Here is a 16,327-nt window from a genome sequence, read left to right on the forward strand (position 1 = left end):
TATTGATAAATATCGAATCAGTGGCTTAATATAAAAGATTTTGTGAAAAATATACAAATATTTTATTAGACACAACTCGTGTTTTAAGATTAATTTTATATTTAGAAGTAAAACAAAATATACGTAGAAGATATAAAATGAAATGATTGTTTAAATAATTAGTTGCTAATTTAAAAGAACTATTGTAAATATCAAAATGCAGTCAACAAGTTACACGCATAATGTTTCCCCGTTGAAACAATAAATATCACAAATAAATTCAATAGTCACTGTGCAATTGTTTTTTCAATACTCATAAAATTTCAAAAATATTACCAAGAAAATATTAATCGCTACAATAGCAGCTCCTATTTTATATTTTTTCAAGTGCACTCCCTTAAATGTTTGGGACGTGCCAGTTTCTTCCTGTTGCGATTATTCTGATTAGCAGTTCGTAATTACGATGTTCGAATTATATGAGCAGGTTTATAATAAAGTGCAAAAGAGATTATTAAAAGGCCGTACAGCGTCTTGCGGATCGGCGATTGAAATTTAATTAAAACTGCCAATTAAATAGGATAAATAAAAATAATTAAATGATAAATAATAAATAAATTAAAATATAAAGTATGTTAATGATAACTGCTGCTATTAAAATAAAGAAAAATGTTTTAGAAGTAATCGCTGATTCGCTGGACGATGGAGTGCCATCGCGACGCTTGACGCGTGAATCTGCTGTAAGAAAATAAACTATATTTAATGTAGCTACTGTCTAAAGAATGTTGTTAATTTGTAATATTAATTACTTGTATATCGGCAAAAAAAAAAAAAAAATATGCAAGGTTAACAAATAAGAAATAAAAAAATATCTGAGTAAATTTTTGTTTTTGTTTTTCACATTCAGATCAGATTTTATTGTGATTATATGTTTTTTTATTATTTTTAATTTTTTCATTTGTTAATAACATTGTTACAAAAAATTGCATTACTTATTTTGTCTGCTAAAATATCAACCCAATAAACAGCAGTCATATAATCATTAAGTTTAATTGTTAAAATAATTAATATACACAATAAGAATATAAAATGTTCATAGGTTTATGAATTATTTACTATATGCTATTCGGCATTAGCAGATACTTGTCAGTTGATTGCTCTTTAGAAGTTGATGATAGAGATGTAGAAAAATTAACAGTTTAAAAGTGTATAAATAAAAATGGTGGTTACAAATGATTGTGCTCCATAATTCGGGTTGATAATCAATTAACGATATAAATGTTACTATAGTGCCAGTCTCTTTCTTAGATAATTTTTACGTCTTTAATGTTATTGGACATGAGAGTCGAGCTTCCTTAATCTCACGTGGGGTTCCAACAACAGGCATAAGCAAAAACAAGGAGTTACTGTTGTCCAGATATGCTTTAGCCTTATAGACTGTTTTCGAGAAATCGCGATTCTCGTCGGAGCTCAGCAATAAGACCATAATTCCCGCTGCAAAAAAAAAAACGCTTTCAATAAATTTTCTGTGCTCATTTTATTTTTGTAAATGAATATTATTATAAATTGATATTTAACTGTAGACGGCTTTTATAACTTACGTCTGTCGAGCAGTACACACGAGCATTCGGGTCTGATGTTCAGTTCAATTGTAGAGCGAAGTCTTCTTGCCTCATTAGATGAGCTTAAATCTAAAATTAAGCGAGCCTTTCGCGACTGCCTAATAACTGCCTTGACAGCACTTTTCGAAGAGCAGAAGAGCTCTTTAATGTCGAATGGCAGTTCTTCCTTGCATCTTGGGCACCTCGACTGACTCTTTGCTTCATCCGGTACATCCTACACAATATAAACATATAGAACACTTTTTATTTTACTCATTGTCTTTGTTATATTATAAATATAATAGCTATACAACAATATATATATATATATATATATATATTTATATATAAACAAAACAAAAAACAAAAAACAAAGAACAAAAAAAAAGAAATGCGCATTAATTAGACGGGCATAATGAATTATTGAAGTTCTACGATAGTACTGATGCTGTCTACAAATGGCTTCGTAATCTTTTTGACGAGATATTTTAAAGTATTTTAAAGGAAGATAAGGAAAAGATAAAATCAATTTTAAATCAGTTAAAACATCATTTGCACAGTGATGTTATTCAACGGTGCTATAAATTTGACAATTCAATTTTTATAATCGCTTTGATAAGATCGTATGTAACTGCAATATAATCAAACAAGCTTGAAAAAATAAAAATTTCAATCAATAAGATACAAAAATACGTATCTACTGCAATAACTGAAAGATGTACCTGTGTTATTGAAAAATTATTAATACTTGATATGATATGTGATAGGGATTTGTCATTTATTTCAGTTGTCGGAGAAGATATATCGATGTAGGCTGGAACAGGACCTTCGATTCCATTTGGAGTTTCAAGTTCGTGGTCGATGTTCACAAATGTTGATTCAAGCACATCAAAATTTGGTAAAATCGTTTCGGGCAAGATAAGTTTACTTTCCGATTCGCCGCTACTTTCCTCTATATCTAGGACAATTGCAATTAAGTAAATATATTTTTGTAACTTTTTAATTTTTGAACAATTTTTCTTTACTTCAGAAAGACGTCAATTTTATAATAGTGCAAAAATTGGTTGCGTATATCAATTTATGCACGCACGCACGCACACACACATACACACACACACACACACACACACACACATATGTATATATATTTCATTTACTGAATTTTTAATTATCTTTAGAATAAAAATTATCAAAATTAAAAAGTAACAAGTTTATTTAAAAATATACATATTTTGATTATTAATGGTTGTTTAATTCTTAAAGAAATGTATTATATTAAGTGTAGATTTTTAAAATATATTATAATTTTTTCGTATGTTTTGTTGTAAAATTTATATCACATTTTTATTAATATGATAATATATTTCATTAACTATTGAATCTAACTTATCTGTTGTTTAAAAGCTACCGGTGTTTTCATAATTATTATTAAATTGTGAATGATAACACTTTGTATGTATTAAACGAAAATTTTGGTAATTATTTTCTATCTGGATTAAAAATAATCAAAAATATATTCTTTATAAAATTATTATATAAATTTCAAAAGTTTAAACTATATACATATGTAATTATTATGAGATATTTAGTATATTTAGTATAAAACTACTACAAGAGATAATATATTAAGTAACATCATTTACATAATTAAAATGAAAAAATAAAAATAAATAATTTAACAAAATTTTTTTTTTATAATCTATTAATTTGAAAATAACAAAAAAATTTGTTCGCAATTGTCCGGATATTATTATTCTAATTATTTGAATTATTCTAATATCATTATTACAATTATTATAATATTTTGATCTTCTATTCAATGATCCAGTTGACAATTAGGTCATTAAATTGAATTATTGAGTAAAAGAAAAGAGACTTACAATCTATAATGGTAGGTTCTACAGTAATATTTATTGACAGTTGTTTAAAAATGGAGGAATCAATTTTTTTTTCTCTTGTTATATTCTCAATTTGTGGTGGGTTTTCATCAATAGATATCCGATCGTTCGGCTGACGATTGTCTTTCTGTTGCATTTTTTTTGTCAACAATCCATTAATATCAGATTTTTCGTTCTTATAATCACATACGTTCATGAATGTATAACTCTGCCAATAAAATATAATTATAAAAATAGATTCTATTCTGCCTTACTTCTATAAATATAAAAATATAACTGATCGCGTTACAATTCATAAATAATAATTTTAATAAAAATGTTAATTACATACCGTGGAAACTGTAAGTTCTTGTTGATAATAATCATAAAGTTTAATATATCCAGGTTCGATGTTATCAACGATATTTTCACGATTTGCCTGGAAAGAAATACATGTCTTTTGCGTGGTAAGTTTGTCAAAATAAATGGCTACCGTGTCATCATTTTCTTCAAATCGTTTCACACCTAAATTTCAATTACACATTAATGTAAATATGTAAAACGAAAAATGATTAATGTAGAAGAAAATCTATATAAATGATGCATTTTATTGTTTTCTGGACTACAAAAAAAAAATGTATGAAATATATATTTTCTTTATATTTGCAGTAATACAAATATAGAAATACAATTAAATGTAGCCTTATTTTATATTGTATTAGGTTTGATTTTGCATAGACCATTAAAATAATTCGTCGAAAAATAAATAATATGATTATATTGAAACATATTTCAAAAATATTTTGAAATACTGTTAAGCATTAGAGTAGAATTAAGCAGGGAGATAGAAAATGGGAAGGAGAAACAACTAATAAAGTCTAATTCAAATGAAAGTGCATATTTGATTCGTAAGAGCATGAAAGAAAGCCTGCTGAGCATTCCGTGAATATGAAAGAGGATTTCCGGACTTTGACAAGTCACTCTCATTTGATTAGAGAATGAAAAAAAAAAAAAAACAAATTCTAAAGATCGTGGCTCACCGGTCGAGGGTTCATACAACAAGTTGTGCAAAGATATTCGATCTGGAACGAAACCGCTGATCATGCCGATTTCCAGCACGGCCATGTTGCTCTCTTCGTCTGCCAGTTTGTAACGAGCACAGATATTCAATCGCTGTACTGAACAGGTATCATTAAGTGTTTCCAGCTCTTGTGTCGAAATGCTCTCCGAACTCGTTAAGAGGTCGAATGCCTCCGATCCCGAGGCCTTTACTTTATTGTACCTAAGGTTGCTCTGCGTACAATTAGCCAGTCAAGCGTTAGTTTAAGGGCATTATTTGGATTAAGTTTAGGATTGGGTGGGCAAGGGTACTATTGAAGTTCAGGGTCGAAGAGAGTCACCTGCACCAAAAGGCAGCCTACGCCACCAGCAAAGAGCTCGAGGGTGGTAGGCAAACTTGGAAGCTCAAAGCGACTCAGCAAGGTGCGATTATCTTCGCCAATGTTGAGCACGCGATCAAAGTCCGTCGCTGTCACGAGAACAAAGAGATTTGTTGTCGTTGCATTGACAACTGCGAGTGCGTACTTGGCCAGTGCTTCTAATCCGACGACTGTATCTTGGGTCGAACTGAAACCGCCTTGGGCATTGCGCTTCTTGGACATCCAGCGGACGGCTCGGAGGGCTTCCATTATGTTTGCTTCACCACCGAGCTTCACCAGCGACAACACCGCATAGGCCGTCGTCTCAATATTGAGGGCAAGTGAATCTGGCCTACTGCGATCTTCCCACCAGATCGCATCCTTTCGACAATTATAATCCATTAATAAAATATCCCGCGAAGATCCCAAGTTTTGAAGACTTACATTGAGACGCGAGGCGCGGTTCAAAAGACTGCGTAAACTTTCGTTGGCTCGCGGGTGCTCGAGAAGCGCAAGAGCGTAAGTCGTAAGGGCGCCTGCATAGGGACTATCGGCCAGCTGATCCGAGGCGCTGGCTTTCTCTAGACAGTAGAGAGCGTTGTTGACAAGGGCGGCGCTTAATGGAACACCGGATTCTAGGAGGGCCACGAGTACATAGGCTGTTAACGCTGAGGATGAGCCATCTTCCTCGCGTAAGCCGCCCTGTATAAAGAGTTAAACTCAGATTTATTCGGTCGATGTTGAAGTTACTCCTACCTTCATGTCCTTGTGGAAAACCTGTCCGATTACGGGAAAGCAGCCATTTTCCAATTGCCGCCGCACAATCCACTTCACCGAAAGTTTCAGGTCGCGTTCATCGATTTGGATCATCGACCGAGCTTGAGCGAAAGATTTCACGACAAAGGCAGTGAGCCACATGGAACCACTTCCGGTCTCGTCTGCCACTCCGAAAGCCGAGTACGAGCCGTCTGGATGTCGATAGTTCAGTTCTCTTTCGTAGCCTGTGCGCATTCCCTCATAAAACTTTTCAGCTCATTGATTTCCCTAATCTATTATTTTTCTTAAATATACTTTTCCCTTCATTATTTTATTACATTACATATTCCAATGTTATTATTCAATAATCAATATTCAACAATAATTTTTGAAATTGAAAACATCTAATGTACTCGTTAAGACGTTTCTTTTTAAACTTTGAATTAATAATAAGTATAAGAATTTTTTAATTTTATATGAATATACATTTATTTTTCAAGTGGATATGAATATATTGTATACGTGCGTATTAGTAATAAAATAATTTTATTTTAAAATAATAAAAGTATTATAAAAAAAATCCTATAATCTACAAAATGTGCAAAATTTAACTTCCATAATGTACTTATGTACATGATATGTGTACAAATGTAAAATATTTTTATTTAAAAATTTGATCACATCTACAGTAAGTACATAGTAAAATATTTATCAACATTTTATTTAATTAAATAATTTTTTAATTGAAAGCGTTTTATTTTACAAACATTTTGTTTAGATCATTCATCTTGTAAATAAGTTATTTACGCATTAGTGCAACATCATTTTTTAACTGTATTATTGCAATTAATTTTATATAATTTATTATATATTTATTCATTAAAATTATATAATTTATCTCTTCTTTAACAAAGAGGAAAAATGAGAAAAGCAAGGATAAAGATAAGAGAGAGAGAGAGAGAGAGAGAGAGCAAAGTTAGTAGTATCAACCTTTCTGCATATTTTTAAGAGCCCTTGTTCTCATCTCAGAGGCAGTGTGGCGATTGATTGCATCAAGGTAAGCAATTGCATGGATGTTGGGTACGAAGAGTATCATATTTTGTTCACCACAGCCCATTGGCAATCGAACGAGCCGGTCCAAATTGTCGATCGCTGGACCCAGAACATCACCGATGAGGGACACATGTGCCCTGATACTGCCTTCAACGAGCTGTTCTTCTTCAGACTCAGCGTTCGGTAATTCGAGCTCCCAGACCAGGGAGGAGTCCTCACCAAAGTCCATCGGGCATAAGAAGGCCGACCTGCTAATCTCGATCGGAAAGCCCTCAGCCTTTACCAGTATTGGCTTTAAAACTTCGTCCCTGTGTCCGGAGATAAGGGAATGAAAGATTTTTCTTTTAATTGGATGAGGCAGAGTTTAAAAATATTTATGAATTTAAACTTGCCTTGTGTAGAGAAGCGTTTGAGGACCGCAGTCTTCCGCGCCCGGGTTAAGTTCTGCAATAACACTGATGTTCAGCTGGCCGAGACGCCTCGGCAGTAACGGATATTCATGCACAGCACTATCCTTAGGCCCGAGACAAAGTTGAATTTCTGGCGAGCGATCGAGATCAAGCTCGAGGCCATCCGGCGCTTGCAGTCGCAATAATACTGGCAAGCTATGATCCACGTAGCTGAAGAGTAAAACTTTGAGATGCAGTTGCTCGCCGCGCTTGATACTCAGGGGCAAGCCAAAATCAAGAAAAAATGGTTGAAAGGCTGTAAGTTTGGCCGGAGGTGCAATACCAAGTCCGTGCCCAGTTGAGAGACAAACGGCTCCGGTCACCCACTCTGTCACTGCGTGTGGTAGTTGGCGCTCGAGGTTAGCTCTGCCGTCCTCTCTGTCTAGGAATATCCAATGTTAGTCGCCAAAAGTCACACGTTTGCAAGAGAAGCGAAATGAGGGAAGGTAGCGAAACCTACCCGATTGATACGAGCTCCCATATCCACGTCTCCGGAAAATAAGACCTAACGACGTTAGTAGTTTGTAGTTCAAGCATGGCTGGATCTATGTAGCTCACGTCCTGACCGATTGCGGAGCTCTCAGCAACGGTACCTCCAGGTGCGGTGAACTGGAAAGCTAAGGGCATGGCCTTCACGGCCTTGAGCATTCTGTCTGCGAGAAGAAGTGGGTGCTCATGAGAGTGATGAAAGTAACGAGTATGGCCGGTGAAACAGTGAAGCTTCTATCTCTTACCTGGCTCATCGATGTCCTCCTGGGAGATCGGACTCAGAGAATGTCGACCGAAGCTCGAGCGCCAAGGTGGACATGGACGAGACTCCAGTGTCAGATCACTCATTACAATAGTACCAAAGTCCTGAAAACAATAAAAGATCGATATAAGTTAGTGTCGGTAATTTCGAATTTGATCTTTTTCAGTCCCAATCAACCTACATCGAAAGCTTGGATAGCATCAACGTAATTGGCACAAGCATTATAGGTAACTGAGTGACGTTTGTTGCGCATCGCAGAAGCCTCGGGTCCTGGTAAATGATCCATCTCTTCCTCAGGTTCCTCGATTCTCTCGATACCCTCCTCCGGACTTTGAAATTCTTTGAAAATATTGGTTTCTTAAAGCAACTTTTTAAAAATAACTCCGTAACTAATAATAAGCAGAACAAAATAATAATAAAACTAACTATCGCAATGAGTCCAGGTACTCTGAACGGGGAGAGCCTCGGGTGGTAGGTGAAAAGGTACGAGCCTAGCGAAAGCGTTCTCGGGATTGAGTTTATTGGACTCCGAGAGAGCGGCTTGGCCTGTCCCGAGGAATTTCGTGGACTTATCCACAGCGGAGAGACCACAAAGAGATCGGGGGGCTGCTTCTAACTGCAAATGAGCTAGCGAACCGGGACTTTGACTGTCCATGTTCCACGCCATCCTCACTTTGTTCTCAAAACACTGGCCAATTTGGATACCCTGACTCGCAGTCACTACCTCGCCGTCCAGACGTACGTAGTAAAGCAAGAGTTCCGAGATGGGAGCCATACTTGCCGTTATCTTTACACTCAAGGGAAACCTGCGATCATCCCAATCCACCTCAAAAGTGATCCAATATCATTTGAAGAGAAGCCTCACTAAATATTTTTTATTTCCATCTTTAATAGTTCCTATATTAAGACTTGATAATGCAATTTCAAGCTCAAGCTATTAGTACTACGTCAATTTAATTTCTTATTTTCATATGAATTTATAATTATTGAATTTTGATTATTCATTTTTTGAATAGCCTATAATAATAAGATTTAACTTTTATCTGTTTTTTTTTTAATTTTATATATATTTTTTTAATATTTTCTTATCATGAAAAATTTAATTGTTTAATTTATAAAGAAATAACTTGATATACTTGTATTAATTTGTGAGATGTTAAATGAAATTAATTAATGATTAATTTTTATCAAAAGACGATTTATTAGCCACAAGGATTAATTAAACTATACTTTATTAGTTGAGTAAAATTTTACATACAAACATGTAAAATTTCACGATATTGAATCAAGCCTCGTCTTTATTGAAATATTGAAAATATATTTTTAATTATACGTTGCTATGAATTGCAACATAATTTAGTATATTTTATGTATACATTTTTTTTGAAAATTATTACACTACTAAGAAGTAATCAAATAAAAGAAGTTCTGTGCTTCCTAATGAATGTAGGAAACTGGTCGATATGAGTAAAAAAATATTAAGTGAAATCTCATAATTTGTACTATAAATTAATAAACATTTTTATGAAAAATTTGATTAATATTTTAGTAGATTAATAATTTAGTAGAAGTCTTTAATCTTTCTGACATAGTTTCTATACGCTAATTCGAGTGTCTAATTTGTATACACTATATATAAAATCAAGTATTATGTTTGAAAATTAAAGAAAATTAAAATTTCAATATTCAAGCATTAAATAAATATGGTTAATAATAATTCAAGGTTTAATTAAACAAATAAAAACAATAAGTTAAGGCTTGTACTTCTTTTAAAAACGAATAGTTTGCGTTTGATAGTTTTTCATCTAAACAAAAAAAAGTAAATTTTACGTATTTACAGATTATAAATTAACATTTATACCTGTGTACCGTAGGATTCATACTGCCGACATTCGACTGATTGGTTGCACCAAGAAGATTACGAAATTCAGAATAATCGAGAATCGTGTCTTTGTGTGGCTTGTACTTGATATGACCAAAAACCAAGAGATCACCCTTGGAGTTTATGGAATAGTGAAAAGTTATGGGATCTGTATCTTCGGAATTCATATTACCATTAGTGTACATGACATTAAAGGAGTATTTTTCTCCACAAACAATCGGCTGATAGGTCCGTGTTACTGACAAATAGCTCGAGGATGGTGAGTACCATGGCTCTACGTCTATATAGGCCGATGGCTGATCCAGAAATACCTTTAAACATTTGAATTTATATTTTTGCTTTTCTCCTTTCTATTATTTTTTCCTTATTTGCAACAACTTACTTATTTCTCCTACTTCTATATAATTATTTTTTTAATGATTAAAATTATTTGTTTTTACCCGCCAGCGTTTATCAGGTGAATAATACTTGGTGGGATAATCAACCGCTGTAGCTACGAAACTCAGAAGGACAATATTTTTATGCTGCGGTGGCACAATAAAATCTAAATATCCATCAATGTTCGAGGAGGTGTAATTACGACATTCAACAACTGAACGTTGCCACTCATCCTTACGACGAATTCTTAAACACAATTGAATTTTTTCATTTGGCGCGGGATTCGAAGCATCAGGATGTAAAACTCGTAACTGGAAAATTAAAAATTTTCATTAAATGTCTAAATATGAATACTTGTTTGCACATAATTTATTTACCTTGCCGTGATAAGGGAGGCCAGGTTTAAAATATTTCGGAGTGTGCGGGGCAAACTCAAGTTTAAGAGGCTGATGCATAACAAGAGTACGACTACTAGCCGTTTCAACAACTCCGCTTTTGGCTTCCGTGAAATTAACCAGCAAGATTACATTATTAGGTGCGACCTTCCAGTGCGGTAGTCCAAGAACTTGAGCGCTTACCGTATAATTCATACATCCGTCTGATGAGGCATCAAACTATTAATGAACGAAGCGAGGAACAGTTATTATTATTGTATCATTAAATAAGTATATTTACTTATATTTTTACTTAATCTCACCTTTTCTTCAAACTTAATTTCGGCAATGGTCTGTTTTCTTTTCCATATCGATGTTTGTGGGCGTAAGCTCAGTAAAAGTGTTCCTTTCACTGGTTCGCCATAACTGTATCTACAACACACAATGAAATTTATATTCTTGTAAATATTTGTAAATATTACTAATTATCCGAAGGAAGATAATCTTAATTGATATAACTATACTAATAATTATGCGTGAACCTACTATTTTTGTCAATGAAATGAATTATTTTATAGACATTCTTCAAATTGCTAATATATGATATAATTTAATTCTAAACAAACCTGACACAAACTTTCCAAGTGGCATTTTTGGCATCTGCAAGAATATAATTCGGAGCATTAATCGTTACTTGAAATCGTGGAAGAACATATTTTCTTACTTCAAAAGTTGAAGTATGAATTAATTGGGATCGCATTTTTTCGACTTTAATTCTCCATATTCCCTTTAAAAAAAAAAAAATAATAAATATATATATATATATATATATATATATATATATATATATATATATATATATATATATATCATTATGAGCATTTCACTATATAGTAAGAAATGATTTGTTAATAATATCTTTATTGTTTCTAATTTGCGTACGGAGATTGGTTCCGATGATAAGGGAAATGAAAGTTGGGCCATTCCATTTTCTGTAGATACATTTGTCCATTGAGCTATGCGTACTTCTGATGGATTTTCGATCCATACTTTAGATATCTAATAGAAAAAATAGTATTGTAAAATATATTTTGTAAGGATAAATTTTTATTCGTAATCTTTATTATATTCATATTCATAAATAATCGTAACGAAATAAGTTTCGATTGTCAACATTACTTGAAAATAATTATGAATTTTAAAGAAACATTTAAATTAATTATCAAAAATATAATTTATTCATGTAGCTTTATTAGAAAGCAATACCATCACCGACATCAATATTAAAATCGACATTAAAATTATAATTATAATATAATTAAAGAAATTATTATATTAGCAAGAACAATAACAAGGATATACAGTAGTAATAATAAGTAAAATCATAAACCATTAAAATATATATTTACATTTATTCAATAAGAAGAATATTTTGTTTTATTTAAGGACATATTACCTTTATTGTTTATAAAGAAGTGTACCGAAATGTAAAATTTCACTAACCGGCTTTATCCAAGGCCTCAGATCGTGCTTAAGCGTTAACACCCTAATATTGACATCTTGGCCAGGTTTATAAATGGCCTTATCTGTTTCTACGAAAGTGATCAAGGCATCATATTCGATGAAAACTTTTTTTTCTGTATCCACAATATAATCCGAGTGCTTATCAAATTTCATACGCAATTTCAATCTTCCAACGCGATATTTTGTACTACTTGTCACTCGTAATTCCAAACAAGTTTCAATTCCTATAATTAGTTTGAATTTGTCATTTCTACAATTTTAATGAGAATTTCAATATATTTAATAATTATGAAAATTGATTAACTATATTTGTTATAATAAAACAATGACAACAAATATTTCGTTAGTATAAATAATAATAATAATAATAATAATAATAATAATAATAATAATAATAATAATAATAATGAAATTAATATCTTAGTCTTTATAGTAGCAGCAATAATAATAATGATCATGATGATAAACATTGAAAAACTCAATATAATAATCTATATTATTTGAAATTATTATATATGTATATATATATATTTTTTTTCTGAATGAAAAGAAGAAATTATTTTGATTAAATAATCGTATTTTTATGAAGCAAAATGTAATTAAAAGTTTATAATGGCTTTTAAAGGATTAAAAACCATTAGTGGCAATAACGTATATTTAAAAATTTTGTAATAACATATATAATATAGCAAAATAGTTTTAGAATCATGTAAATCAAATCATGGGCTGGAAATAAAAAAAAAAATACATAATGTATTAGTTATTGAAAAAGTAATAAAATATTATACAGTTTAAAAAATATTGTAGGTATAGATCATTGGTTTGTTGCATTTTTGTAATAACAATTTCATCTGGATATATACATTACTGTATTTGTATGCGTGCATATAAATAGAGAAAGAATTCTCTGTAGTACTTATTTTAACGATAATATACTTCAGTAAGTCTTGTTCGTTAAAGTTTTTGAAGCGATATAAAATAAATGGCTAAAGCAGCAATTGGCGTCAATGTATTATAGTTCAGTATACGTACTTGCGAGGATAGAGCACAGAAACTTTCAATTAGTCCGTTACTGATTCCCCGCCGGAAATCGTAGTAATTTCAATTTACCATTTACACTCGCTCGCTCACTCACTTGTGCACTTACGCACTCACACACACGCGCGCGCAGGCACCTATCATACAAAGGTCCTTTTTTTCTTACTTTACGATATATAAACCAATCGAAAGTTTTTACAGAAAAATTATTACCGATTTTTTTTTAATCTGCTAATTTAAAAATGAATGAACTTTAATTTTACGATAATTATATTTTCAATAAATGATATATGTGTTTATATACACAAATGTACGTATATATTTCATAGTAATTATGAGAAATTATTAAATAATCACAATGCCACATAAATATAAATCATGTGTATTTAGAATATTGAAAAAAGTTATTTTAACAAAATATTCTGTTCATATTATACAATACATAGAAATCCAAATAAAATACTTCTATTAATTTAGAAGAATAAATTCTTATTGATGTTAAATATGAATGCAATCTGTATCAATAAAACCAATTTTAAAACAATAAAGTTGATTACTTTTTCCAACGTATTTCATTGTCTTAATATAATAAAACTACAATTACTTAAGATTGCTGGACCGATCCTATTATGGTATAATATAAGCAAATAAAATAGATACTTCATAGTAGCAGCTTAAATAAAATCTTATTTAATATTTGACGGAATTTTTTAACAAAGATTCATCAGGTTATTGGAAATTAATAGATTAATTTGACTATATAATTTATTAAAAAGTTATAAGAATTATTAGCCTATAAAATAAAATTTCTTGCAAGAACTGTATTTATTTCATCAATTTCTATCGTTCGTTATCTCGTTTACCTGCTCCTTTCTCTTACATTTTCATGCCTTTCTACATTTTTTAAAGAATTATTAATAATAGTTAATTAAATAGACAATTAAATAAATGAAAAAAGTATAAAATTTAGCTAGATAGACAGCATTCAGATAAATTTAGTAAAATAGGGCCAAGATATTCGAATATTTGGAAGAGATAAGCGGCTGTAATATTTTTGTATTTGAACACACCGGTTTTAAGAGTCGTCTCGGTGCTGCCGAGAATGTCATCCTCGACGTTGGTTGATGGCGTGACGCTACTTGGTAAACTCGACGAAGACAATAAATCAACTTTTATATGAACTGGTGCTTCCAAATTATGGAGAGAAAGACATACCTTTTCTGTCTCTCCTGCGATTAGCCGTTTCGGTGCCGTAAAAATGTAGCCTCTATTTCTGTACACATTTATTTTTTCCTTAGTTGCTAATTAGTTCTCATCTAGGTATTTTTTAATTAAAAGGGAGAATGAACAACTAAAATTGCCATTATTTTAATATATTTTAAGAATTATTATATTTATTTAATTAATTGATATATTATGATCGTTAGAGTATGAAAAATAATAGGGATATTTACAACAATGACACTTATCTTCACGGGAAATAAAGCTTATTTATCCATATAAATGAAAATCATTTTTATATTGTAAAACGTCTTTATATTGGTCTGAATAAAATTGTCAACATTATCATGTGTTAAATTTAAACAGTGAGTAAATATAAAAATTTGTATTAAGAATTATCTATTTTTCTTATTATTTTTTACTTTCTTTATATAAGAAGATAGTTAATGTTATGTAAACATTTATTAACATATTTATCTAACGTTCGGTTTTGCTACAAATTAAACTGTAAATTAATTTCATATTTTAAAATCCAGAATGTATTTTTAACGCGTCTTTTAAAGAAAAATTAACTTGTATAATTTATTTTATTGATTTATACACTATTAAATTTTTATTTCCTTTTATATTGAAATTCTATTTATTATACTTAAAAACACATAAAATACGGAAATAAAATCGATATTAAAGAAAGTATGCGATAATATAATATTTGCCGAATGATTTTTGATATATATTTAAATTAGCCTATAATAGCTCATACAAATTGATTGAATTACATTATAATATAAATGCCATAACATTGGCATTATCATTAACAAATATACTTTTATTACTTGTAAATCAATTTGTATCGTAATTTTACGTTGTTTTCATATTTGCATTTCTCAATTACACATTTATAATATAAATGTTTGAAGAAAAATAAAAATGTACAATATAAATAAAAAAAAAAAACAAAAAAGACTAAACATTGAATCTGGAATTATGTGAGCGAATGCAATTAATCATTCAGGCATATGATAATCGATTGGAAAATTTGAAAACTGAACTTTGTTCTGTGCACGTACATTGCGAACGAAGATAGAAAATAATAAATGTTATTTTGATAAGCAATTAATTCGTAGTATCATTGAAGCGTATGAACGAAATGAAAATCAGAATTTTTAAGATAAACGTTATTCGGAAATAGGAAACGTGGTCAGAATGAAAAGATAAAGAAAACACGGTTGAACGCACCTGTTGGCGGCCGTGGGTCCATTGGCCGCGGCGAGCGAAATCATCATCAAGCACAAGATGAAGGGTAATTGATGCATGCTGCAACGTGAAACTTCCGGTGCAAATATAAATTAGCCGACAATTAAATCGCTGGAATTAATTTTAATTCTCGGGATTTTTGCTCCTGATCGGCGTAATATCACGCCAAGTTGTTATTTACATTATTGCTTCTCTCCCCGATTTTAAATGAGGAAAATCAATGTCATTTATGTTTAGCACCTGCCGAGAAGAGTTGAAAAGAAGCCGAAGCAGGTATTTAACGAAAACTCAGAAGAAGCTCGACTTATAGCTTTCGGATACTAAGTTCGGCGTGGTGTCGATGAAGACGAGTGTAACACTTTTACGATCTGTATGATTACCACTGCAAAGCGATCGTCGGTTATGAAAAATAAAGCCAAAACAGTTCGTTGCAGTTGATTATAAATGCAGAGGATTTTCGTAAATAGGATTAACAAAATTTAAAAATTATATGAATGGAATAGTTTTAGCGGGCAGTGTAATCGTGGATTGATAAAAGAGAGAAAAACAGGAAAACAGACATACTTACGGAAATAACAAAGGAGAGCCTCCGCTTGCTATTTTCGATTTTGTTAGTCTTCGAGTTTATTTTGTGGAATAAGTAGATTAAAGAAAGCGAAAAAGTGACGAAGAAACGTAAAAGTGCGAATTGCACAAGCGATAAGGGGATATCACTTAGCGTGAGTGTGCGATTGTGTTGTAGATGAACGCCCCAAGTAGTTGGAGCAGCTCG

At 31.4% G+C, this 16,327-nt stretch overlaps 1 protein-coding gene across 1 annotated transcript; it reads right to left on the reverse strand.

Annotated features, from left to right (window-relative positions):
* Positions 1–926: 926 nt before the first annotated feature.
* Positions 927–15,701, reverse strand: LOC105359562 (alpha-2-macroglobulin). Its single transcript, XM_011496177.1, has 24 exons — positions 15,538–15,701; positions 14,148–14,350; positions 12,019–12,263; positions 11,458–11,574; positions 11,142–11,302; positions 10,839–10,947; positions 10,519–10,755; positions 10,204–10,452; positions 9,743–10,074; positions 8,308–8,687; positions 8,063–8,220; positions 7,865–7,985; positions 7,591–7,783; positions 7,074–7,508; positions 6,619–6,989; positions 5,629–5,873; positions 5,317–5,574; positions 4,855–5,253; positions 4,495–4,747; positions 3,807–3,979; positions 3,458–3,683; positions 2,300–2,535; positions 1,578–1,812; positions 927–1,470 (listed from the first exon to the last, which is right to left on the reverse strand). Exons 1-24 carry the CDS (start codon positions 15,612–15,614, stop codon positions 1,292–1,294), a joined length of 5,592 nt encoding a protein of 1,863 aa, XP_011494479.1. The 5' UTR covers positions 15,615–15,701; the 3' UTR covers positions 927–1,291.
* Between the last annotated feature and the right edge of the window lie 626 nt (positions 15,702–16,327).

This window comes from Ceratosolen solmsi, unplaced genomic scaffold (assembly GCF_000503995.2).
Source record: "Ceratosolen solmsi marchali unplaced genomic scaffold, CerSol_1.0 scaffold11, whole genome shotgun sequence".
Classification (NCBI taxonomy): domain Eukaryota; kingdom Metazoa; phylum Arthropoda; class Insecta; order Hymenoptera; family Agaonidae; genus Ceratosolen; species Ceratosolen solmsi.